The 20,813-nt window shown below is 34.8% G+C and overlaps 6 protein-coding genes across 6 annotated transcripts; 4 read left to right on the top strand and 2 right to left on the bottom strand.

Annotated features, from left to right (window-relative positions):
* Nucleotides 1-1,028: 1,028 nt before the first annotated feature.
* Nucleotides 1,029-3,224, top strand: LOC108828046 (NADH dehydrogenase [ubiquinone] flavoprotein 2, mitochondrial). Its single transcript, XM_018601594.1, has 10 exons — nucleotides 1,029-1,191; nucleotides 1,266-1,298; nucleotides 1,412-1,477; nucleotides 1,742-1,858; nucleotides 2,054-2,131; nucleotides 2,210-2,315; nucleotides 2,412-2,458; nucleotides 2,538-2,615; nucleotides 2,717-2,782; nucleotides 2,866-3,224. Exons 1-10 carry the CDS (start codon nucleotides 1,123-1,125, stop codon nucleotides 2,971-2,973), a joined length of 768 nt encoding a protein of 255 aa, XP_018457096.1. The 5' UTR covers nucleotides 1,029-1,122; the 3' UTR covers nucleotides 2,974-3,224.
* Nucleotides 3,225-3,334: 110 nt separating this feature from the next.
* On the bottom strand, nucleotides 3,335-5,815 carry LOC108828045 (transcription factor UNE12). Its single transcript, XM_018601593.2, has 6 exons — nucleotides 5,313-5,815; nucleotides 5,103-5,225; nucleotides 4,966-5,031; nucleotides 4,798-4,863; nucleotides 4,094-4,174; nucleotides 3,335-4,001 (listed from the first exon to the last, which is right to left on the bottom strand). The coding sequence occupies exons 1-6, from the start codon at nucleotides 5,649-5,651 to the stop codon at nucleotides 3,765-3,767; spliced, it is 912 nt and encodes a 303-aa protein (XP_018457095.1). The 5' UTR covers nucleotides 5,652-5,815; the 3' UTR covers nucleotides 3,335-3,764.
* A 2,871-nt stretch (nucleotides 5,816-8,686) lies between these two features.
* On the top strand, nucleotides 8,687-11,780 carry LOC108828645 (MLO-like protein 1). The gene is made up of 12 exons (XM_018602391.2): nucleotides 8,687-9,006; nucleotides 9,316-9,563; nucleotides 9,628-9,744; nucleotides 9,839-9,899; nucleotides 9,967-10,067; nucleotides 10,171-10,245; nucleotides 10,326-10,464; nucleotides 10,550-10,590; nucleotides 10,669-10,878; nucleotides 10,961-11,028; nucleotides 11,105-11,165; nucleotides 11,246-11,780. Exons 1-12 carry the CDS (start codon nucleotides 8,826-8,828, stop codon nucleotides 11,537-11,539), a joined length of 1,596 nt encoding a protein of 531 aa, XP_018457893.2. The 5' UTR covers nucleotides 8,687-8,825; the 3' UTR covers nucleotides 11,540-11,780.
* A 2,637-nt stretch (nucleotides 11,781-14,417) lies between these two features.
* Nucleotides 14,418-16,021, top strand: LOC108823429 (tryptophan synthase alpha chain). Its single transcript, XM_018596627.2, has 8 exons — nucleotides 14,418-14,560; nucleotides 14,654-14,800; nucleotides 14,880-14,945; nucleotides 15,040-15,148; nucleotides 15,233-15,309; nucleotides 15,389-15,466; nucleotides 15,549-15,686; nucleotides 15,759-16,021. The coding sequence occupies exons 1-8, from the start codon at nucleotides 14,483-14,485 to the stop codon at nucleotides 15,894-15,896; spliced, it is 831 nt and encodes a 276-aa protein (XP_018452129.1). The 5' UTR covers nucleotides 14,418-14,482; the 3' UTR covers nucleotides 15,897-16,021.
* Nucleotides 15,970-17,639, bottom strand: LOC108823430 (V-type proton ATPase subunit F). The gene is made up of 5 exons (XM_018596629.2): nucleotides 17,558-17,639; nucleotides 17,385-17,458; nucleotides 16,930-17,011; nucleotides 16,605-16,687; nucleotides 15,970-16,269 (listed from the first exon to the last, which is right to left on the bottom strand). Exons 2-5 carry the CDS (start codon nucleotides 17,445-17,447, stop codon nucleotides 16,111-16,113), a joined length of 387 nt encoding a protein of 128 aa, XP_018452131.1. The 5' UTR covers nucleotides 17,448-17,458; nucleotides 17,558-17,639; the 3' UTR covers nucleotides 15,970-16,110.
* Nucleotides 17,640-18,191: 552 nt separating this feature from the next.
* On the top strand, nucleotides 18,192-19,972 carry LOC108828415 (probable serine/threonine-protein kinase At1g01540). The gene has a single exon (XM_018602104.2). The coding sequence runs from the start codon at nucleotides 18,271-18,273 to the stop codon at nucleotides 19,756-19,758; it is 1,488 nt and encodes a 495-aa protein (XP_018457606.1). The 5' UTR covers nucleotides 18,192-18,270; the 3' UTR covers nucleotides 19,759-19,972.
* Nucleotides 19,973-20,813: the final 841 nt, after the last annotated feature.

The following is a 20,813-nucleotide window of genomic DNA, read 5'->3' as shown; positions in this document are numbered from 1 at the left end:
CAATCGATTTAATTTTTCTAAAATTACACTCTCCTTGCTTTCAAAAAGAAACTATGATTAAAAAATCATGAATAAAATAAAACAATTACATTTTCATGAATTATTTTAATAGTCAAACAAAGACAATAATAAAACAAATAGAGAAAATTGCTATAGAAAATAGTGAAAATAAATATTACGTATAGAATAATTAAATATTTTCAACATTTTCATGAAACTGGTTTTATTAATAAAATAAATATTTTGTAAGTATTGTGAACACGAAGTTTAGGGTTATCATTCAAATAAATGTGAAATTAAATATTATGTAATAAAATAATAAAATTTAGACATAATTTTAAATTGCTATGGAAATAAAAATATGGTTTTGTATAATCCAACAAAGACACAATATAAAGTAGCTTGACAAAAAACAAAGAAAGCATAAATAACTTCAGATAATTTATGCTAAACAAACAGGTTAAAATATTTATACCAGCATATAGAATTACAACACAATTTCATTAATAATCACAATAATGTTATTAGAAATGTTAAAAAATGATATAAATTCCCGCTCGAAGCGCGGGTTTACCCTAGTTCATTTATAATCAAAAGAATATGTGGTAGAATATGAATAAAAATAAAAGGTTAAAATATCAGATTCTGTTTCTTCGGATCTCAAATTGAAAAAAACTTAGTATGATAGATTATATCTCATTGAATCTTGAAAAAAATAATCAGTATGGTAGACTATGTCTTTTCGGATCATGTGCACACTAAACTTCAAATTTTATTTCTATTTTTTTAATTTCTATAATTTAATTTATACATTTAGTTTTTACTTTTGTTTTATGTTTTTAATTTTTACATTTAAATTATGCATTTAAATTTCCGTCTTTGTTATATTTTATAATATTATTCTATAAACCCTTTAAATGATAATAATTGGGCCTATAAACCCTTTAAATGAATATTGGGCTTAGATGTAAAGGCCCAAAATCCTGCGGTCAATCGTGTGCCAGGGGGATGATAGTGAGAGATACCGAGTCTAGCTCCTTTGGTCTCTCTGCTTCTTCTTCTCCTTCTTAAAAGAAAAAGAAGCGTTTGGTGCGTCTCTCGTGCTTCTCAGAATCTTGGAAAATGTTGGGTAGGCTAGCTGCGAAGCGTCTTCTGGAGATCCGTCAAGTTTTCCGTCAACCACCGTCTCAGGTATTATTACTCCCAAATGTTCCTCTCTCTCTCCTGCGTTTTCCGATCTCAAAACCTCGGTTACCTTTACACAGGCGTCTCGTAGCTTTTCAACAGCCTTGAACTACGTGAGTGTTGTTTCTTTCGTTCATCTCTATGCTTTTCAATTCTTCCTATTAAGTAAGTGGTAATCTGATTGAATTTTGTTGTTGGTGTGGTTGATTTGATAAAAACATAAAAGCACCTGGATTCTCCTGATAACAAACCTGATCTTCCTTGGGAGTTTTCAGAGGCCAACAAATCTAAGGTCACTCCCTCCCTCACTCAATCAGTCGCTTCTTGCTAAACGAATTGGTGCTTTTTTGCCAAAACGGATCCAAATTCAACTCTGTTGGGAATTTTTGTTGTGGAGTTGAATAATTAATGCTTTTACTGCTTCTCTCATGACTGGCTGCAGTAAAATCTTGAATTAGGAAGTGAAATCTATTTCCCTCCCCCCCCCCCCCACAAGCATCTATGATTTTCTGTTCAATTCTAATAGTGTTTTTTTGTTCCAAAAACTCTCTCTTAGGTTAAGGAGATACTCTCTTACTATCCATCAAACTACAAGCAGTCTGCAGTGATCCCTCTTCTAGATCTTGCCCAACAACAGCATGGCGGCTGGCTCCCTGTTTCTGCTATGAATGCGGTCGGTACCCTCTTTTTTCTTTTTTTTTTCTTAAAAGTATTTTTCCAGCTGTACGCTTACTTCTCTATGAACTTGTGATGTGGAGTTTATCTTTCTTTCTTTTTTATCCATTTTCTGCTTTTGTGATTGTTTTTATAGTTAGTTGGATTACAAAAGTTATAGAAGTGAGCTTATAATTTTTATTTTATTTGGTAGGTCGCTAAAGTTATAGAAGTTGCTCCTATCCGTGTTTATGAGGTTGCAACATTCTACTCAATGTTCAACAGGGCAAAGGTACGGTACTCACTACCGATATCTCCTCCACTCACCTGAAACACATACTCATATTCATTTTTCATTTTGCTCTTACAGGTCGGAAAGTACCACCTCCTAGTTTGTGGCACAACACCTTGCATGATCCGTGGTTCACGTGATATCGAATCAGCTTTGCTAGACCATTTGGGAGTGAAACGCGGTGGTAGAGCTCTATTACCCACCTTTCATAAACAAAAATCATACGGTTTCTCTCATTCATAACAACGATATCTGGCTTTAATTATGATGTATCTTGCAGAAGTTACAAAGGATGGTTTGTTCTCTGTTGGAGAGATGGAATGCATGGTATGTATTTCGTATCACCATGATAGCTTACCCAAGGAAGATACAGTACTGGTCTCATGTAAATCGGTTTTGAATACAGGGATGCTGTGTGAATGCGCCCATGATCACTGTGGCAGATTATTCCAACGGATCAGAGGGATATACATACAACTATTTCGTATGTCAAATCACTTTTCTTTTCTCCTTCCTTCGTTTAGATGTTGTAAGACGAGAAAGAGGAAAACCTTATTTACACTGTCTTATTGCTACAATACGCAGGAAGACGTTACACCTGAGAAAGTTGTAGAGATCGTTGAAAAGCTGAGAAAAGGAGAAAAGCCACCGGTAAGACATTTATACAAACCTTTAAACCACAAAAGCCTATAGCCATCAAATCCAACTTCTCATTACCTAATCTTTTATTTCAGCATGGAACTCAAAACCCAAAGAGGATCAAGTGTGGACCGGAAGGAGGAAACACTACATTGCTAGGGGAGCCAAAGCCACCGCAGTTCCGTGATCTTGACGCTTGCTAAGCTAAGTTCTTTAAGCCCGGTGGGTTTTATGTGGTTCAAATAACGCAAAAGGCTATAGTTATGTTTGAAGCCTATAGCATCAAACTGAGTTTGCATACTCTTTGTAGTCTTCTTGATTTGAAATTTAGACTCCATTTTAAAACGAATGGCCAAAAGCATCTTCTTTTGTTATCATCTCACTTCCAAGACTTTTGTGAAATTGATGTAATAAAGACTTTTGTTACATAATGTTGATTTGTTTTGGGACATTATTTCTACAATGTTAACAAATGATGGTTAAATAGAGAAAACTAACAACATTATTTAGTTAGATTTATCACTGCAGTAGCCCAAAAAAAGAGATTTATCACTGCAATTCATATAAAATAAAGCAATTCATATAAAATAAATAATAATACAACGGTAAACTTATTCAAATACTTTATTTTTCTTTCAATTTGCAGATAACATTCAACAAGGTCCCACACAACTACTACTGCTAAAATACCCCTTCAAGCTCCTTCCTCAACCTCCCACTAAAGTCATGAAAACATAAAGTTGCTTTCATCAAAGTCCACCTAGAAAATAAAAGGTAATATGATAACAAATCATATTTAATCAACTGAGCTTTTTGACAAACCCTCCCTTCTACTGCAAATGATTCCATCTCCAAAGCTTTTATTTCCAATCAGACCAAACAAGTGATAGTGGGAGGGAGAAGAAACAGCAAGACAACAGAGCCATGCTCAGTAGTAGAAAGCCAAAGCCATGTTGGATTGCTGTACAAAACCCTCACTTGCACTAAAAAAATCCTACGGCGGAGGAGGATTCGTCTCAGGCTTAACCACTGAAGACGTATCTGGAGGCTGAGAATGGTAAATAGCCATAGCCAATGAGATTGGCATCATACAAAGAGCCTTAGATTGGAGAAGCTGCATGGCTGCTCCAACATTTTCTTCCATCAGTTTAGCCACTTGACGTTCAGTGCCATCGTTGGACCATTTCTCCCACGCGGGTTGTGGTGTCCTTCCACCGTCACTAGTTTCATCCTATTGAGAGATGACAACAAGCAGTTCAAGTCAAAACCCATTACCAAAAGTTTTGATATTTTTTATTTTATTTTTTTAATTTTTTTTCTTACCTCAACTGATGATGACAAAGGCATATCAGTAACAAGTGGAGCAACTGCACCGGCTCCACCAAGACGACTCATGCTCAAAACCTACCAAAAGTTGACCCATAGAGAGATATGAATCATCATTGAAAGAGATAAGCTTTAACCCATGAAAACAAAAACTCAAATAAAAGACTTTTTTAAAAATTATGTTATCAGAAAGCCATCATTGCAGTGTCTCCATTATCTATTTAAAGTAAAGAAAGACATCCTTTTTAGCTTGACAAGGAGCTTTAAGCAACGTACTGCATTTTGATATTCAAAAGCGTTTGATCTAAGAGATCATATTATAATTAGAGCATGATGATTACACTAGATGTTTAAATTTGGTATTTTAATACTAACCCGTGATTAGCCTCTATTTGACAAAACAAAAAGTGAATAAAAGAGAGACTAAATGCCAAAGAAAAACAAAAGCATTTTGGACTTGTTTATTCTTCCCCACATTAGAAAAAAAAACCTCAAATCTAATCAAGATTGAAATTAGGTTGAAGAGTAGGTGATGGTAGGACCATAATTAAGACCCAAAAAAAAAATTCATTTGGAGAATTTAAACATCTCTCAATAACTTCAAAGACATGATTTTTAGATCTACAAACAAGAAGAAAAACAAAAAAAACAGTGATGTCAAGATTGTTGGTTATAGTAAAACAGACTACTAGATATGTTACCTTAACTTGGAGCCTGAGAAACTTTACATAGTCCACAATCTCATCGATCATAGCAGCTCTATCTGTCTGCAAATAAAGATGAAAGAACCAACAAGTGTTAAAAACCTTCAAGAACTCTAAAATGTTACCAAAATTATTCAAGAAACTCTAGATAAAAGATACACCAACCTTGTTAACAGTAGGTACAAGCTCTTGCAACGCCCTGATCCGTTCCGCTATTCTTTCCCTACGAAGCTGTAACAAAGCTCAACTCTTTCAGCTTATCTTTCCATAAAGATAACAATTTTACAAAAAGTAAACTTTACCCTTTCAGCTATGCTATGTGGGTCAGTAGCCTGACCACGCCTAGCTCGAACCCTAGGACGGATTGATGTAGGCTGATGTGGCGCCGGTGGTGCTGGCTGTTGCATCGGCTGCCCGTGGAAAACCTTACAACAACACAAAACATGTAAGAAAGGATCAAAACACACAAACCATGTGAACAATAACTGATTCTATAACCTGTAATAGCTTACAGGTTTCATGACATCATCAGAGAAACGTTTCCCAGTTCCAAGACCACCAACTTCAGGTCTAAGAAAGCCAGGTCCTTTGCCTTGTTCAAGACTCAAACCCAGAGGAAACATCTGGTTGTGAAACCCAGTTGGTCCACTTCCTCCTCCTAACCCACCCATGTGACCTCCTTCCTCCCCTGAACCCAGCTGCAGCATCATCGGCGGTGCTCCTCCTCCGCCTAACCCACCGTCGGATGAAGAGGCTGAGAAGTTGGGGAGACCGAGGATTTGCTCGAAGAAGTCATCAGAAGGTGTTTGGTCAGAAAGGTTGTCATGAGGGTTGTTGTTGTTACTAGCCATTGGGGTTTGAAACTCGAACGAGTCAACGGTGAGTTAAGAGTATCGAGTTATGACCTTCGAAGAGCAAAACCTACATGAGAATGGTACAAGAGAAAGAAAAAGGTTACTTTGTTTGGGTTAATTGATGCTTTTGAAATGAATGAAGACGAAGGAGACAGAGACGAGAAAAGGTGTAAGCTTTATGCTCTGTTTTTGTAAAATTATCTTTTTGGTAAAGGACCTTGCTTTTTCATATTATTTCAGTTTTGCCATTGTCTTTCTTTACCTTCTAGAAACAATAAATATAGTGGGCTTGCTATCATAATGGGCCTTCTTTATTTTTTTGTAAACATGGGCCTTCTTGTCGTTATTTCGTGTGACACATTTTTCCAAGTCTGTATGATAATTTATTTCATAAAATAAGACTACACTTTATTTATATAATAAAATGATACAAAAAGCCATTTTTTTTTGGGAATTCCGAAAAAAATTACGAACTTTGCACGAATTACCAAAATAAATCTGAATTTTTGGACTGGCCAAAAAAAAAACCAAACTTTTCATTGATTTTAAAATTTATTAACAATGTCTTTATTGACTTGCCAATTTAACACGCCGTTAGCAAACTTAACAGAAAAAATTAACGTCGTTTATTGTTCCGTTAACTGAAACGACGTCGTTTTTATTTTACATGATCTGAAAATAAAAACAAGTAGAACCCTCGATTCGAACTCAGGTTGCTTGGGAGAAATGATAATGTATTTAACCAATAAACTAAAGGCGTTTTCGATATAGTTCCAAACACATTTAATTTTATTTGGTACTCACTGAATATAAAAAGTTCTCTAAAAACATAAAAGATCTTTAAAATTACAAAATATTGAAAATAAAGATTTTCTAAAAAACAAATTGAACTTAGAAATTTTTTTTCTTTAAATAATCAAAACATTTCCAAAAAAATCATTTTTTAAAATTAAATTAAAAATTGAAAAAATAAAGAATTTTTTATAAAATTAATTTTTAAATTAAAATAATTATTTTTCTTTAAAAAACAAAAATCTTACAAATTTTTCAATTTTTTAAAATTAAATTAAAAATTGAAAAAATAAATAATTTTTTATAAAATTAATTTTGAAACTAAAATAATTATCTTTCTATTAAAAAAAATCTTCCAAAATTTTCAAATTTTTAAAAAATTTTATTTTTAGCTGATAATTGTAACTTAATTTTTTGCATTTTCTTTGATTTTTAAAAAAATTTGGATTTTTTTTAAAGAAAATTTTGGAAGATTTTTGATTTTTTAAAGAAAGAAAAAGTTTATTTTTAATTTCAAAATTAAATTTACAAAAAAATAATTATTTTTCAATATTTTGGAAATTTAAAGATTTTTCAAATGTTTTTAGAGAATTTTTTGAGTTTATGAGAAATTAGGGTTATGTTTTGTTTTATTTCAATCATCCACGTCTTTTGATCAATAAAAAAAAATTTGTATTTAATCTTTCAAAAAGTCTCACTAGCCTAGTGGCAAAACTCCCCTTTGTTAAGTCCAAGAGTGTGTGGTTTCGAATCCAACCATCAACAATTTTAAGATTTTGTCTTAAACAAAAAAACTGAATGAAACGACGTCGTTTCACTAAACGGTAGTATTTAACGGTGGGTTAACACAGTTTTAACTGTCGGTTAACGGTTTGTTATTTTGGTCAGTCAATCGTAAGTTTCTTAATAAACTAAAAAAGTCAACGAAAGTTTATGATTTTATTGGCTAGGCTCGAGTACATGTTTATTTTGGCAATTCGTGTAAAATTCGTGCTTTTATGGCCGAATTTCCTTTTTTTTTTCGTCAAGGATTTTAAAATTAAATATAACAGCGGGCCAAACCCAATTACACATTCGAGTCCATACAAAAAGGTCTAACATAACAAGGTCCAATACAAACCAAAAGAAACGATCCAAACCAAACTAAATCGATGGGTCTGAAAACCAAATCAGACTAAACCCGCCGATTCCGCATGTCAAACCGCCGAAGAGAATTGGACACGTGTAAAAATCTGGATCTTTAGGACGACATGCGTCGCTTCTATCTCAATTTGACCGACAAACCTTTGAAGTCGTTGCCAGAACTACTTCACCGCCAACTTCTTCCCGTCGGAGTTCATGAGACGGACTAACCTCCGACAAAACCAACCACTTTTCTTCGGAGCTTCATCGTCATTTTCCAGAGAACTTCATCGCTTCAAACGAAAGCTTCATTCGAGCAAACACCCGATAACCCCAACAACAAGCGAACCGAAAACCAACGGAAACAGAGACAGGACCAACGATGCCTTCTATACAGGTCCAACGAAGACATGACCAGCTAAAACCGACAACGCAAAGACTGAAGAAGTCTTACCTTCCAGTGACAAAACCGACGACGATATATAGAACATTTTCAATGTCTCACCCAATGATACTAAAAGCCATATACAGAACATTTTCAATATAGCATCATTTGACGTAAAAAAAATATTTATTATTGTCCGCTAATTCGGACAACCGTTTGATAGATATTTGTGATGAGACTGTAATCAGCACATGAGGCAGACAGTGACCTCTCTAGACAAGTGGAATCTAATACTATCCTAGTCCGCCCATGTAAAATGCGATAAATGATCAAAATATTATTTAAAAAAATTTGTAACATTTAAAAATTTAATCTAATCTCACATTTGTCACTAGTAGTCCATCTAAAAAATATTAACGGACTCCTTGTATCATTATGGGACAAATTCTAGTATCATTAGGGGTTTGTAGAATATATGTTTTTTGATCAGATCTGATCTCTCTCAATCAGTTATTTGATTCACGTGTGAATAGAAACGAATATATATATGTGGAAAACTGGAAAGTTATCAAAGTTAAAACGCCTTTCCTAATAAATTTCCCGTAATTACTGGACTAGGAATAACACTAATATACTATAAAAATATTTATTTTATACTATAAAATTATAGAATAGATAAATTAGCAACAGTCGACAAAAAAAAGGATAAATTACCAACACTCATCTCTTACACTCAATTCATCAAAATCTTCTCTTCTTCCTCCCTCCACACAACAAACAAGACTTTTCCTTTGTCTTGTTCCCGGATCGAACTTCCATTCTCAAAATTCTCTCTTCCTTTTTCTAGAAATCAAGAAGGAAGAAGAAGAGAAATGGGTGGTCACGGAGAAGGAGTGTCGCTTGAATTCACTCCGACGTGGGTCGTCGCCGGAGTTTGTACCATCATCGTCGCCATCTCTCTGGCCGTGGAGCGTCTGCTTCACCATTTCGGTACTGTTCTCAAGAAGAAGAAGCAGAAACCCCTTTACGAAGCCCTTCAAAAGGTTAAAGAAGGTAAATAAAAATCCAATCTTTACTACTTCTCTCTGATTGGTTCTTTTAAGGGAACAGTAGTGAGTTTTGGTGTGGACAATAAATTGTAGCTTAGTTTCTTAAAAGTAGAAACCTTTACTACTTTTTTCTTGCAGAGTTAATGTTGTGACAGAGTTGGTGTAGTAAATTTTGAGGAACACTGATTCATAGTGACAGAGTTGGTGTTGTTAGTGTCTGTCTGATAAGGAGCTTAGAGTCTTAAAAAGTATAAATCTTTACCCCTCATTTATTGTCTTTCTCATTGGTGTTGCTTTGGCTTATATTTTGCAGAGCTGATGTTGTTAGGGTTCATATCTTTGTTACTGACCGTAACTCAAGGGTTCATCTCCAAGTTCTGTGTGAAAGAGGATGTGCTAATGCATATGCTTCCATGTTCAAAACATGAAGCTGTGTCGAGTAAACAACACGAAAACGCGACAACAACTGAACACTTTCAGTCCTTTCTCCCTATTGTTGGAACCACTAGGCGCCTACTAGCTGAACACGCTGCTGCTGAAGCTGGTTACTGTGGCCAAAAGGTAGATTTTAATATTTACTTTTGTGTTTAGGTGTTTTATTTCTCATCATGTGTTTCTTTTGTAGGGTAAAGTACCGTTGCTTTCCCTTGAGGCGTTGCACCATCTACACATCTTCATCTTCGTCCTCGCCATTTCTCATGTCACATTCTGTGCTCTCACTGTGGTTTTTGGAAGCACCAGGGTGAGCTAAAAACCATATAGTTTTTGTCAATTTAATGTGAATATCTCAGGTGTGTTGGTTTGATTATGATTCATGTTTTTCTATGTTAATGCAGATCCACCAATGGAAGAAGTGGGAGGATGCGCTTGCAGACGAGAACTTTGACACAGAAGCAGGTACTTAATTGCTCTTAAGAAGAAAATGGAATCTTTATTTTGATTTTTTTCACTGTTTCTTTTGCAGCTCTTAAGAAGAAAAGAAAGGTCACTCATGTACACCAACATGCTTTTATCAAAGAGCATTTCCTTGGCATTGGTAAAGATTCATTCTTCCTCGGATGGACGGTATGTTATATTATTCATATGAAAGTACAAGCAAAGCTTGTTTTATTTCTCCTTTGGAACTACACAAATGTTGAGGGTTATGTTTTGTTTTAAAACATTACAGCAATCATTTTTCAAGCAGTTCTATGGATCTGTGACTAAAGCAGATTATGTGACTTTGCGCCTTGGTTTCATTATGGTAAAAGCTTTTTGATCATTTTTTTTGAAAGTCTGTTTACATACTTTTGTTTTGATCATTTTTGTGTTTGGTAACTACAGACTCATTGCAAAGGAAACCCAAAGCTTAACTTCCACAAGTACATGATGCGTGCTCTTGAGGATGATTTCAAACAAGTTGTTGGTATTAGTTGGTATCTTTGGATCTTCGTTGTCATCTTCTTGCTGCTTAATGTTAATGGTAATGCTTCACCACAATACTAAATGAAAAAGAAGGTTTTGCTTAGCGTTTTTTTATATTGAAGCTGCGTTTCTGTGTATTGCAGGATGGCACACATACTTCTGGATAGCTTTCATTCCCTTCATTGTGAGTCAATTTTTGTTTTTTTCCTGTTTTGTTTTCGTGGAACGTGCTGAATTTTCTTTCTTTGAAAAAAAATTGAAGCTGCTACTTGCTGTGGGAACAAAGTTGGAGCATGTGATATCACAGTTAGCTCATGAGGTTGCAGAGAAACATGTAGCCATTGAAGGAGATTTAGTGGTGAAGCCATCAGATGAGCATTTCTGGTTCAGCAAACCTCAAGCTGTACTCTTCTTGATTCATTTCATCCTCTTCCAGAATGCTTTCGAGATTGCCTTCTTCTTTTGGATTTGGGTAAGTCTAAAGACAGATTCTGTTCATTACAATTCACCTGAAAATTGCTTCTAATACTAATTTTAAAAGTAACGTTTTGTAGGTTACATATGGATTCGATTCTTGCATTATGGGACAAGTGAGATACATTGTGCCACGATTGGTTATCGGGTAAGCCAAAAGATTTTGGGTTTGTTCTGCTTTTTCTCGTTCTGTTTACCAATATCTTTCTTCTTCTTTTGTGTAGAGTCTTCATTCAAGTGCTTTGCAGTTACAGTACACTGCCTCTTTACGCCCTTGTCTCACAGGTAAAAAAGGCTTTCATAGTCTTTTCTCGATTTTTTTTTGTCTGAAAACAAGCTGATCATGTTCTTATGTTTTACAACAGATGGGAAGTAACTTCAAGAAAGCGATATTTGAGGAGAATGTGCAGGTTGGTCTTGTTGGTTGGGCACAGAAAGTGAAGAACAAGAGAGAGCTAAAAGCTGCTGCAGCAGCTAGTAATGGGAACGAAGGAAGCTCTCAGGCTGCTCCTGATACTCCTGGTTCTGGTTCTGGTCCTGCTCCTGGAGCTAGTGGTGGTGCAGGGTTTGCAGGCATTCAGCTCAGCAGGTTAACAAGAAACAACGCAGGGGAGACACAAGATGAGATTACACCTGCGACTCATAACAACAACAATTGAGTAGAGAGATATCTTGTCTTCCTTGAAAAGCTCATCGTCAGATTTAGCTTCCATATGTGGTTTTATTGCTATACACTTAGAGTGGCTTGATTTTATATTTTTTTTGTTGTTAGCACGTTTAAAATCTTGTTGCATTAAGAGTTTGGGTTGGGATCTGTTTGTATAGATTAAATTGTTTTGAACGTTGTACCTGGGGGTGGTGCCCAGTGTTCAGTGAAGATTTCGGTTTAGTTATTTTTAATTTGGTTTATGATATATAGAAACCAAGTGTTCCTTCTATTTTTATCGAAAATGTCTCTTCTTTTTTCCCCAAATTAGTAATATTATAAAATAAATTAATATATTAATAACAGTTTTTCTCTTCGTTTAATAAACGAAAATAAGTGAAAGTAAAAGTGAAATTTGATTTTAAATGAAATTTGATTTAAAATTTTGTATTCAAAATATAAAACCACATTTCTTTTAAAAATATGACGACATTCAAAAAATAAAATTAAGACATTAAAACTTTTTTTTCGTATTCACGGAAAGAATATTTTTATTTTGATAAATGCTTTAAAGGAAATTACACTCTTTACAATGGGTGAATAATTTTGTTTTTGAGGTTTTGTTTGAATATACTGATATACTCCTTCTGTTCTTAAATATAGGATTTTTTGGAGTTTTTCTTTGTTCCACGATATAAGATTTTCTATATTTTTAAAGTAGTTTTGTATATTTTGAGGTTTTTTTTAATTAAAAGTTGAATTGATTAAATTTTATTAATAAACAATTATTGGAAATTGTGTAAGTGGTATCTATACTAATAAAGTTGGCTTTTTTATCTCCTTGGGGGAAAAATGTCATGTGGCATTCTCCATTAAATAATTAAAATCTTTTCAAATTTTATTTAATGTGTTTTGGTGTTAATTGTGATTATGTGTTAGTTTATGTCTTGATCTTTTTTTAGATTTCATAACTCTTATGTTACATATTTTTTAAATACTTTAAACTACTTTTTAATATTTTGTATGTCAAATAAAAATACAAAAATGGAAACTAAAGTTAACTATTTTCAAAAAAATTTAAACATAAAATAGATACATATCGAAACTATTACTTTTATGTTTGAAAACATTTAAAAACATTAAATTTAGTTTTTATATATTTATTTTCATAGCTAATATATTATTATATAATAAAACTAATTCATTTACTAAACTGCGGTTCACCCACGGTTGACCCAATGATCCAGAGACCCGGTAAATCGTCCGGTTCAATGTATGGGTCGGGTGTCAAAACACTGGTTTATAGGGTTTTTTGTATTTGATGTTGACGATGGAGAATGAAGCCTCTACGATTCTCCTTCTTTAACGCAATCGACGTAACCGTCATATAATCAATCTAGAAATTTCACTCATCTCACTCTAATAATGTTTAGTAATTGATGGCGATTCAAGTCCAAAAGACTAACATTTGGTCTATTGATATTGACACATAAACTCTATGGTATATTTCCATGTTACACTGTGCAAGGAAACCAATAACTTCCCTGATGCATGCTATCCATGTTTACATTTTAAAAACCGTGAATATGAATAATATACTCCTAAAACTTAACTAAAAAAAAATCATTACTTCCAATCTAAAAAAAATTAAAAACGTTGCATGGTTGCTAAAATTATTTAAAATTGATGTAAACCACACACCACCCTCACCATTAATCATTTACACCGCACTAACCATTTACTGTCAAGACCATTACTAAATGCAACAAGTCAGCAAGCCGGAATATCACAGATAGTTAGAAATTGTGTTTCTCATGATCGTTATAGATGCTAACATCTCATTTACTAATTAACAAATTGACTTTTTACCAGGAAGATTTGGTGAAATTATTCAATTTCGGTTAAAATAGAAGTTGTCCATTAAATAGAAGAGTTTAGGAACCATTTATAGTTTTTAGATAAAAAAACATATTTAGATTCATATTAAGATTCGTTGATATTCTAAATAAGGGTGGACAAACAAGAATTTCGTTATGAACACACACAAAATCTTCCATTATAACAAAACTAATATAGAAAATAATTTCATGTTTCTTATTTTAAGATACATTCTTTTGAGAGACCTTGAAACCAAAGTAACACATACAACTCGCACCTCTATATTTTAAAAGTCAACATGGTAATTTTAAAAATATATATTAGATACTCACCAATTATTTTACCAAAAATTGACACTTCACCCTTATTTTTTATAAAATTTATAAAATTTGAAACGTATTCCATCTTTCTATTATTTGAACCAAATATATTAGTAAAAGTTTTATAGTTCATATATAGTTATTTTAATAATTAATATTATAAGTATGTTCTCTACATAAAACATCAACTTTGTTTTATGTTTAAATTCCAACTAAATTAATTTTGTTATGACTATCGGTTTTTTATTCTATTTTTATTAAATTGATTAGTAACAATCACTTATGCTATTACACTTTGAACTAAACAACTTCAAACAAAGTAATGCACTACAGTCACTAACCACTATAAAAAAAAAATCAGAAAAGATCATTTTTAATATATTTTTATTTTCATATTTAACATATTTTATTTGTTAAGACCATATAATAATTTATAAATTTATGTAAAAGTATAACATACGAATCCGGCGCGTAGCGCCGGAAAATCACTAGTAAATAATAAATTAAAGTGCAAATAATTATTATAATTTTAATAAACGTGAAAATTGTAGAAAATCCTATATTTAGGAACACAGGGAATATACTTTATATAGTAAGGAAAACCGAAAATAATATAACGATCGGTTTACTCTGTTTCGGTTTGGAAAAGTAAACCGAACAATAACCAATTTCTATTATTGAGGGGACCCGAGTCAAAATCAATTACTCGCGCTAGTTAGTGAGTAGTGACTGACATTCATCATCTTCGAAAAATCGCAATGGATCTTCCCAACAACCCTCCCACAACAACAGTGGGTCTATCAGAGACTTTCGCTAGGTTAAAGTCACAACGCAAAGTAAGCAACTTCTCTTCAAAAGTTTCAATTTTTGATTTCACCATTCCCCCCAAACAAAACTCTGATCTGTGTTTTATCTTTTCCTTGTTCAAGGTGGCTCTGATTCCATATATCACAGCTGGTGATCCAGATCTTTCCACAACAGCTAAAGCTCTCAAAGTGCTCGGCTCCTGTGGCTCCGACATTATCGAACTCGGTGTTCCTTACTCTGACCCTTTAGCCGATGGTCCAGCAATCCAGGTTCGATTCCACCCATAAACACATTTATCATTTTAAGCCTTTTAGAAAGAAAAAAAACGCATCTTTTCTTTGGAATTAGGCTGCTGCGAGACGTTCTTTGCTTAAAGGAACCAACTTTAACTCCATTATCTCCATGCTTAAAGAGGTGTGTCTGTGTGTTTGTGTTTGGTCTTTTCTTAGCTTTTTTTATAGTGTCTTTAGGTAGTAAAATTAATCTCTTTTTGTTCCAAATGTCTCAGGTTATTCCTCAGTTATCTTGTCCTATTGCACTGTTTACGTATTACAACCCTATTCTAAGGCGAGGGATCGAGAACTACATGACGATCATCAAGGATGCTGGAGTTCATGGTACCAGTTGTTAACATCTTCTAGTTATCTCTTTTAGTGTTCCAGGGATCAGTTTATTACATAACATGGTGTGTCTCCTTGTAGGGCTTCTTGTCCCTGATGTTCCACTCGAAGAGACTGAGACTCTGCGGAAGGAAGCTCAAAAGCATCAGATTGAACTTGTATGATGTTCTTCACATCTTTCATAGCAAACTGTTTTTGCTTCTCTTTTACCATCTTTACTATGTTTGTCCTCAAAAGGTACTACTCACAACACCCACAACCCCGAAAGAACGAATGAATGCCATTGTTGAAGCATCCCAAGGATTCATCTATCTTGTAAGACTCTCACACTGTTGCCACTCTTTTATAAGTTTTGTGTTCTTCTTATGCGTGAATCTTGTCATTCATCTCTTTTCAGGTAAGTTCAGTAGGAGTAACTGGTACGAGAGAGTCTGTTAACGAACACGTTCAGTCTCTTCTACAACAGATCAAAGAGGCTACAAGCAAGCCAGTCGCTGTTGGATTTGGCATATCCAAACCTGAGCATGTGAAACAGGTTTGGCTTCACCTACACTGGATTAGCAAATATCTTTTAGCAGTAGCAATATCTATTTGTTTCATATTACAGGTAGCTGAGTGGGGAGCTGATGGAGTCATTGTAGGAAGCGCAATGGTAAAGATATTGGGAGAGGCTGAGTCACCTGAGCAAGGACTTAAGGAGCTTGAAGTCTTCACTAAGTCTTTAAAGTCTGCTCTTGACTCTTGAATACAAACACCAATGGCAATCTTCTATTATTTCAATCCAAAAGGAATCGGATGGTGTTACCATTGATTCTCAATAATATAACAATTATCTCCAAATAAAAATCAAGAGTTATACATTTATTGAAAGTTTCTGAGTTTGAAAGGAGAAATACAAGAATGTCAAAAACAAACAAATGATATAGAGGTTCAGCGAGCTTGCAGAATGTAAAAATGTTTTAACGCTGTGACACAGATTCAGCAGAGAAGAGGTACTTGACACGGGAGAGAACCGAATCATGAGCAGGATCATAGGGATGGTCCTTGGAAGGGATCTCCAGAATCGCAGGCACTGGCTTGTTGTAGCTATCCACCAAGAAACGGATCATATTGGCAACCTACAGACGTTGTCAAAGTGCTCATGAGAGATATGCCTCAAAAGGTCAGATGCAGTGTGGTTTCATCTTGATAATAAAGCTCCAAACATTAGATCCAATAATACTAGTTGTTGGGAACAAGATGTCAAAAAACTACCCTACAACAACAGTAACTTTTGGTCCGTGATTTAAAGGGTGCAAGCTAAAAAGGTATTCATTAATGGTAGTAAACATAAGGGGATCTCAATAAAGTGGAGTAGTACAAGAAAAGGACCACCTTTGACAAGGACACAAACAACAGCTCACAGAGACAGACAGCAGTTAATACTTGTTTAATATACAAGAGAAGTACTTACGTATTGGCTGATGAGGATGATAGCAATATCATCTCTCGATGAGAATTCCTTGAAAGCATCCTCAATTTGTCTAACAGTTGTCTCTAAAGGACAAAAAGAATCAAAAAGAAAGGAAAAAGTCAATAAATTTTAGAAGAGTAAATTCTAATTATACAACTCTACAGAAATAGAAGCTGAGAAAGTTATCTCCTACCAAGACCCCCATGAAACTGACTTTGATGGACAAAAATTCAAACAATTTAATTTTTATCAAAAGGGATACCATTTTGAGAAAAGTGACATAATATGATAAATGTTTTTGATAAATGAGTTACAAGAGCATTACTTGAATCCACAATGAGGTAGTTAGTCTTCCTCCTGATGTCAACATTACCAACTCCAGCCATCAAGAATCCAACTACGGTGTCCTGTACACAACATATTTTAGACGTTTGAGATTGGTTAAGGGTAAGTATTGTTTCAAACAGTTATGTCACCAGTAACAACACAGAACATCAAGATCCAATTGTTATACAATTGATTACTACAGTTTCTAAGAAAGGTTTTAAAGAAGAATTCTACTCTTTAATTTTCTGATTCAATGATATCAGATCAGACCTTTTGTCTGATCTAAGATAAAAAAATAATTAACAGAGTTCAGATCACATTCTCATAGATTCAAAGCTTAACCATATGATCCTTCCTAACGAATCAAACCAGGGAAACTGAATCTGATCAAATTGATTCCCAAGTACAATGCATCAAACAGAAACATATACGAGAAAGATGATCGATTGATACCTCATCGGCGATCATAGCGATGAGGGCAGAGTTGCGAGCAGGGATCGAAGCTCTCCCAGCCATTTTTGATTCAACTACACATGAAAAAAGAGAACCCACAATAGATTAATCGAAACTGGGTTTAATCAATTCGTGATCTCAGATCGGACGAAGAGGGAGAAGAAGCGCATTACCTTCTCTTCTCTGTTTCTTCGATTTGAATGATTAATTTGGATTCGTAATCAGTACCAAAGACCACGCGCAAAGTCAATAACTAAAAATTGACTATATTACCCCCTGCTTTATACATGTAATAATTGCTCTTCAGTAGTGAAATTAGGCATTGGTCCACCTCAGGTTTTCTGAATTGTCGACTTTAGCCTTAGTACATTTTTGTTCAGATTTTTATATGTTCAAAAGATCGATTTCCGTTTCAAACAAATTTTACAAATTTTATAAATTTAAACTAATAATATTTTAAATAATATATAAAAAGTAAACATAAAAAGTTAAGTTATTTATTCAAATTTAAATATTAGTCTAATTACAATTCATATATTCAAATCGGACTTTAAAATGATTTTTCGAGTAAGATTTTGTTGAGGTTTAGATCAAAATGATTTAATAACTCGGATGGTAGATACGGATTCAATGCATAGGTTAGGAATTTAGATAGCTACAAATGTCAAAGTCTATTGAAATTGGCACAATTGTAAATAGTGTGTGGGTTACTTGCAAGTCGCATCATAGCCAGCTTGCCCTCTCAAGGCTAATTTCGTCTTTTAATAACCTTCTTTCTTGTCTCTCCTCCAGACAAAAACCTCTGTGATATGTGAAGCAGAACAAAGCAAAAAATCTAATCTAGAGATAGAAAGAAAGAGAAAGAGAGAGAGAGAATTGAGCTGCAATGGCGGATTCTCATTCTCTCAACAACCAGCTCTCCACTCGCACTTCCATCTTCGGTTTGCGTTTATGGATCGTTCTCGGCGTTTGCGTCGGAGCCGCAATCGTTATTCTCCTCTTCCTCATCTCTCTCTGGTTCATATACAGACGAAGCAACAACAACAACAACAACAAAGCGACTGATTCTTCCTCTAAGTCGAACCACACGATCGTCCCCGTAGTCTCCAAGGAGATTCGGGTCGACCCAGTTCAACCCAACCCGACGCCGACGCCGGAGACGACCCACCGGGAAGACGACACCAAAATCCACATCGACATCGGAAAAGATCACCGGATTTCGTTCCCGGAGCGCGGCGGTTGGACCGGCGGTTCCGGGTCCGGGTCAAGGTCCGGGTCGGGTGATCAGGGTGGTTCGGCTGCGTGTTCGGGTCCTGAGGTTTCTCATTTAGGTTGGGGCCATTGGTACACGCTGAGAGAGCTCGAGGTTTCCACGGATGGATTCTCCGACCAGAACGTGATCGGACAAGGAGGGTACGGGATTGTCTACAGAGGTGTTCTCGAGGATAAATCTATTGTCGCTATAAAGAATCTGCTCAACAACAGAGGACAAGCTGAGAAAGAGTTTAAAGTGGAAGTGGAAGCGATAGGTAGAGTGAGGCACAAGAATCTGGTGAGGCTGCTTGGTTACTGCGTCGAAGGAGAGCATAGGATGTTGGTTTACGAGTACGTCGATAATGGGAACTTAGAGCAATGGCTTCACGGAGATGGGTTGGGTTCGAAGAGTCCTCTTACTTGGGAGATTAGAATGAACATTGTTCTCGGGACAGCTAAAGGGTTGATGTATTTACACGAAGGTCTTGAGCCTAAAGTTGTTCATAGAGATATCAAGTCTAGTAATATCTTGCTCGACAAGCAATGGAACGCGAAAGTTTCGGATTTTGGGCTGGCGAAGCTCTTGGGCTCGGAGATGAGCTATGTGACTACTCGTGTGATGGGTACTTTTGGGTATGTGGCTCCCGAGTACGCGAGTACGGGGATGTTGAATGAGAGGAGCGATGTTTATAGCTTCGGTGTTCTTGTGATGGAGATGATATCAGGGAGGAACCCTGTGGATTACAGCAGGCCGGTTGGAGAGGTGAATCTTGTGGAGTGGTTGAAGAGAATGGTGTCGAATCGAGAAGCGGAAGGCGTTTTGGATCCGAGGTTGGCGGAGAAACCGTCTCTGAGGTCGTTGAAGCGTACCCTTTTGGTGGCTTTGAGATGTGTTGATCCTAATGCTCAAAAGAGACCAAAGATGGGTCATGTCATTCACATGCTTGAAGCTGAGGACTTAGTGTCGAGAGATGATCGGAGAAACTCCGGCGGCGGAGGAGGAGGAGATCCGAGAAGGTCACCGAGGAAGATGAATGTGACTGAATCAGAGGATGACAGTGTTAATTCCATTCTGATCAAGAATGACCAGTTAGCTTCGGAGAAGGAGGAAAGTCAGTAAAAGAGTGGAAGCTTTGGCATTATAATTTTTGGTACACTATTTTTAGAAGTTTTCTTGTGTGTATGTGTAGTCATGTATCTTGCAATAATAAAAATGTGGTTTAGATTAAAAGAAAAGAAGATGTTTTATATTTATTCTTCACATTAGGTGAGGATTCTGTTGTAATATAGTCTAAATGGTGATTTGTGCTATAGATGTGGTACAGTTTTATTTACGCATAAGGTCTTTTAGGATTAGAAAGTAAATTCTACAAAATTATTAGTTGTTTTTAAAAAGTTTTTATGTGCACATTATTGCACATGTTTTTTTTCTTAAGGAGGGGCAATAATCTAAAATAGTAATTTGTTAAAGATAGTATTTTAAACAAAAAAAGTTTCTGGGTAAAAGAAAGGAAGAAAGCTTTAGCATTATAATTTTGATAAACTATTTTTAGAAGTTTTTGTTGTGTGTATTTGTAGATTCATGTATCTTTGCAATAATTAAAAAAATGGCTTAGATCTTTTTAAAAAGAAGAGGTTTTATGTGCAATCTTCACATTAGGTGATGACTCTGTTATAATAGTCTAAATGGTGATTCGTGCTATAGATGTGGTACAATTTTCCTCGAGGTCTTTTTTTTAATTAAAGAGTAAATTCTACAAATTTGTTAGTTGCTTTTGTAGAAGTTTTTATGTGCATATTATTGCACGTTTGATTAAGAGTTTGATTTTTTTTCAGTTTTTAGATTGGTTTTTTACTTTTTTTTCAAAAACTACTTTTCTGTACAATCAATATTTTTTTAAAATGATTTCTTACAATTTAGAAAAACTAAAATATATTTTATTGCCAATCAGGATATTAACAAAAGAGTATTCCTATAAAATAGTGAAATTAGATTTTAGATGTGTAACCAAGTTTTCATTGAAAAACCAAAATCCATGTTTTGTTGGTTTTTAGAAATGTGCAACGACAATGTTTTTTTTGAAATATATAAATATAACATATCAATACTAGTTAAATGCATATGTTCGCTAAACTCTTTACTCACTTATTCTTCTTTTATTATTTATACACATA

This window comes from Raphanus sativus, chromosome 9 (assembly GCF_000801105.2).
Source record: "Raphanus sativus cultivar WK10039 chromosome 9, ASM80110v3, whole genome shotgun sequence".
In the NCBI taxonomy this organism is placed as follows: domain Eukaryota; kingdom Viridiplantae; phylum Streptophyta; class Magnoliopsida; order Brassicales; family Brassicaceae; genus Raphanus; species Raphanus sativus.
The sequence above is the reverse complement of the archived record's forward strand: the minus strand, read 5'-3'. Positions and strand labels throughout refer to the sequence as shown.

What these genes read in the sequence shown, in the direction of transcription:
- LOC108828415 (XM_018602104.2), top strand. Translation starts at nt 18,271, where the DNA reads ATGGCGGATTCTCATTCTCTCAACAACCAGCTCTCCACTCGCACTTCC.
- LOC108828045 (XM_018601593.2), bottom strand. Translation starts at nt 5,651, where the DNA reads ATGGCTAGTAACAACAACAACCCTCATGACAACCTTTCTGACCAAACA. An exon ending in CACATAGCATAGCTGAAAGG is followed by an intron (nt 5,032 to 5,102) that starts GTAAAGTTTACT and finishes GCTTTGTTACAG; the next exon opens with CTTCGTAGGGAAAGAATAGC. An exon ending in TTGTACCTACTGTTAACAAG is followed by an intron (nt 4,864 to 4,965) that starts GTTGGTGTATCT and finishes CTTTATTTGCAG; the next exon opens with ACAGATAGAGCTGCTATGAT.
- LOC108823429 (XM_018596627.2), top strand. Translation starts at nt 14,483, where the DNA reads ATGGATCTTCCCAACAACCCTCCCACAACAACAGTGGGTCTATCAGAG. An exon ending in TTATCTCCATGCTTAAAGAG is followed by an intron (nt 14,946 to 15,039) that starts GTGTGTCTGTGT and finishes CAAATGTCTCAG; the next exon opens with GTTATTCCTCAGTTATCTTG. An exon ending in AAAAGCATCAGATTGAACTT is followed by an intron (nt 15,310 to 15,388) that starts GTATGATGTTCT and finishes TGTCCTCAAAAG; the next exon opens with GTACTACTCACAACACCCAC.
- LOC108823430 (XM_018596629.2), bottom strand. Translation starts at nt 17,447, where the DNA reads ATGGCTGGGAGAGCTTCGATCCCTGCTCGCAACTCTGCCCTCATCGCT. An exon ending in TCGCTATGATCGCCGATGAG is followed by an intron (nt 17,012 to 17,384) that starts GTATCAATCGAT and finishes TGTTGTGTACAG; the next exon opens with GACACCGTAGTTGGATTCTT. An exon ending in TCATCCTCATCAGCCAATAC is followed by an intron (nt 16,270 to 16,604) that starts GTAAGTACTTCT and finishes CAACGTCTGTAG; the next exon opens with GTTGCCAATATGATCCGTTT.
- LOC108828046 (XM_018601594.1), top strand. Translation starts at nt 1,123, where the DNA reads ATGTTGGGTAGGCTAGCTGCGAAGCGTCTTCTGGAGATCCGTCAAGTT. An exon ending in TTTCAACAGCCTTGAACTAC is followed by an intron (nt 1,299 to 1,411) that starts GTGAGTGTTGTT and finishes AAAACATAAAAG; the next exon opens with CACCTGGATTCTCCTGATAA. An exon ending in GATATACATACAACTATTTC is followed by an intron (nt 2,616 to 2,716) that starts GTATGTCAAATC and finishes TACAATACGCAG; the next exon opens with GAAGACGTTACACCTGAGAA.
- LOC108828645 (XM_018602391.2), top strand. Translation starts at nt 8,826, where the DNA reads ATGGGTGGTCACGGAGAAGGAGTGTCGCTTGAATTCACTCCGACGTGG. An exon ending in CATTCTTCCTCGGATGGACG is followed by an intron (nt 10,068 to 10,170) that starts GTATGTTATATT and finishes AAAACATTACAG; the next exon opens with CAATCATTTTTCAAGCAGTT. An exon ending in TAGCTTTCATTCCCTTCATT is followed by an intron (nt 10,591 to 10,668) that starts GTGAGTCAATTT and finishes AAAAAATTGAAG; the next exon opens with CTGCTACTTGCTGTGGGAAC.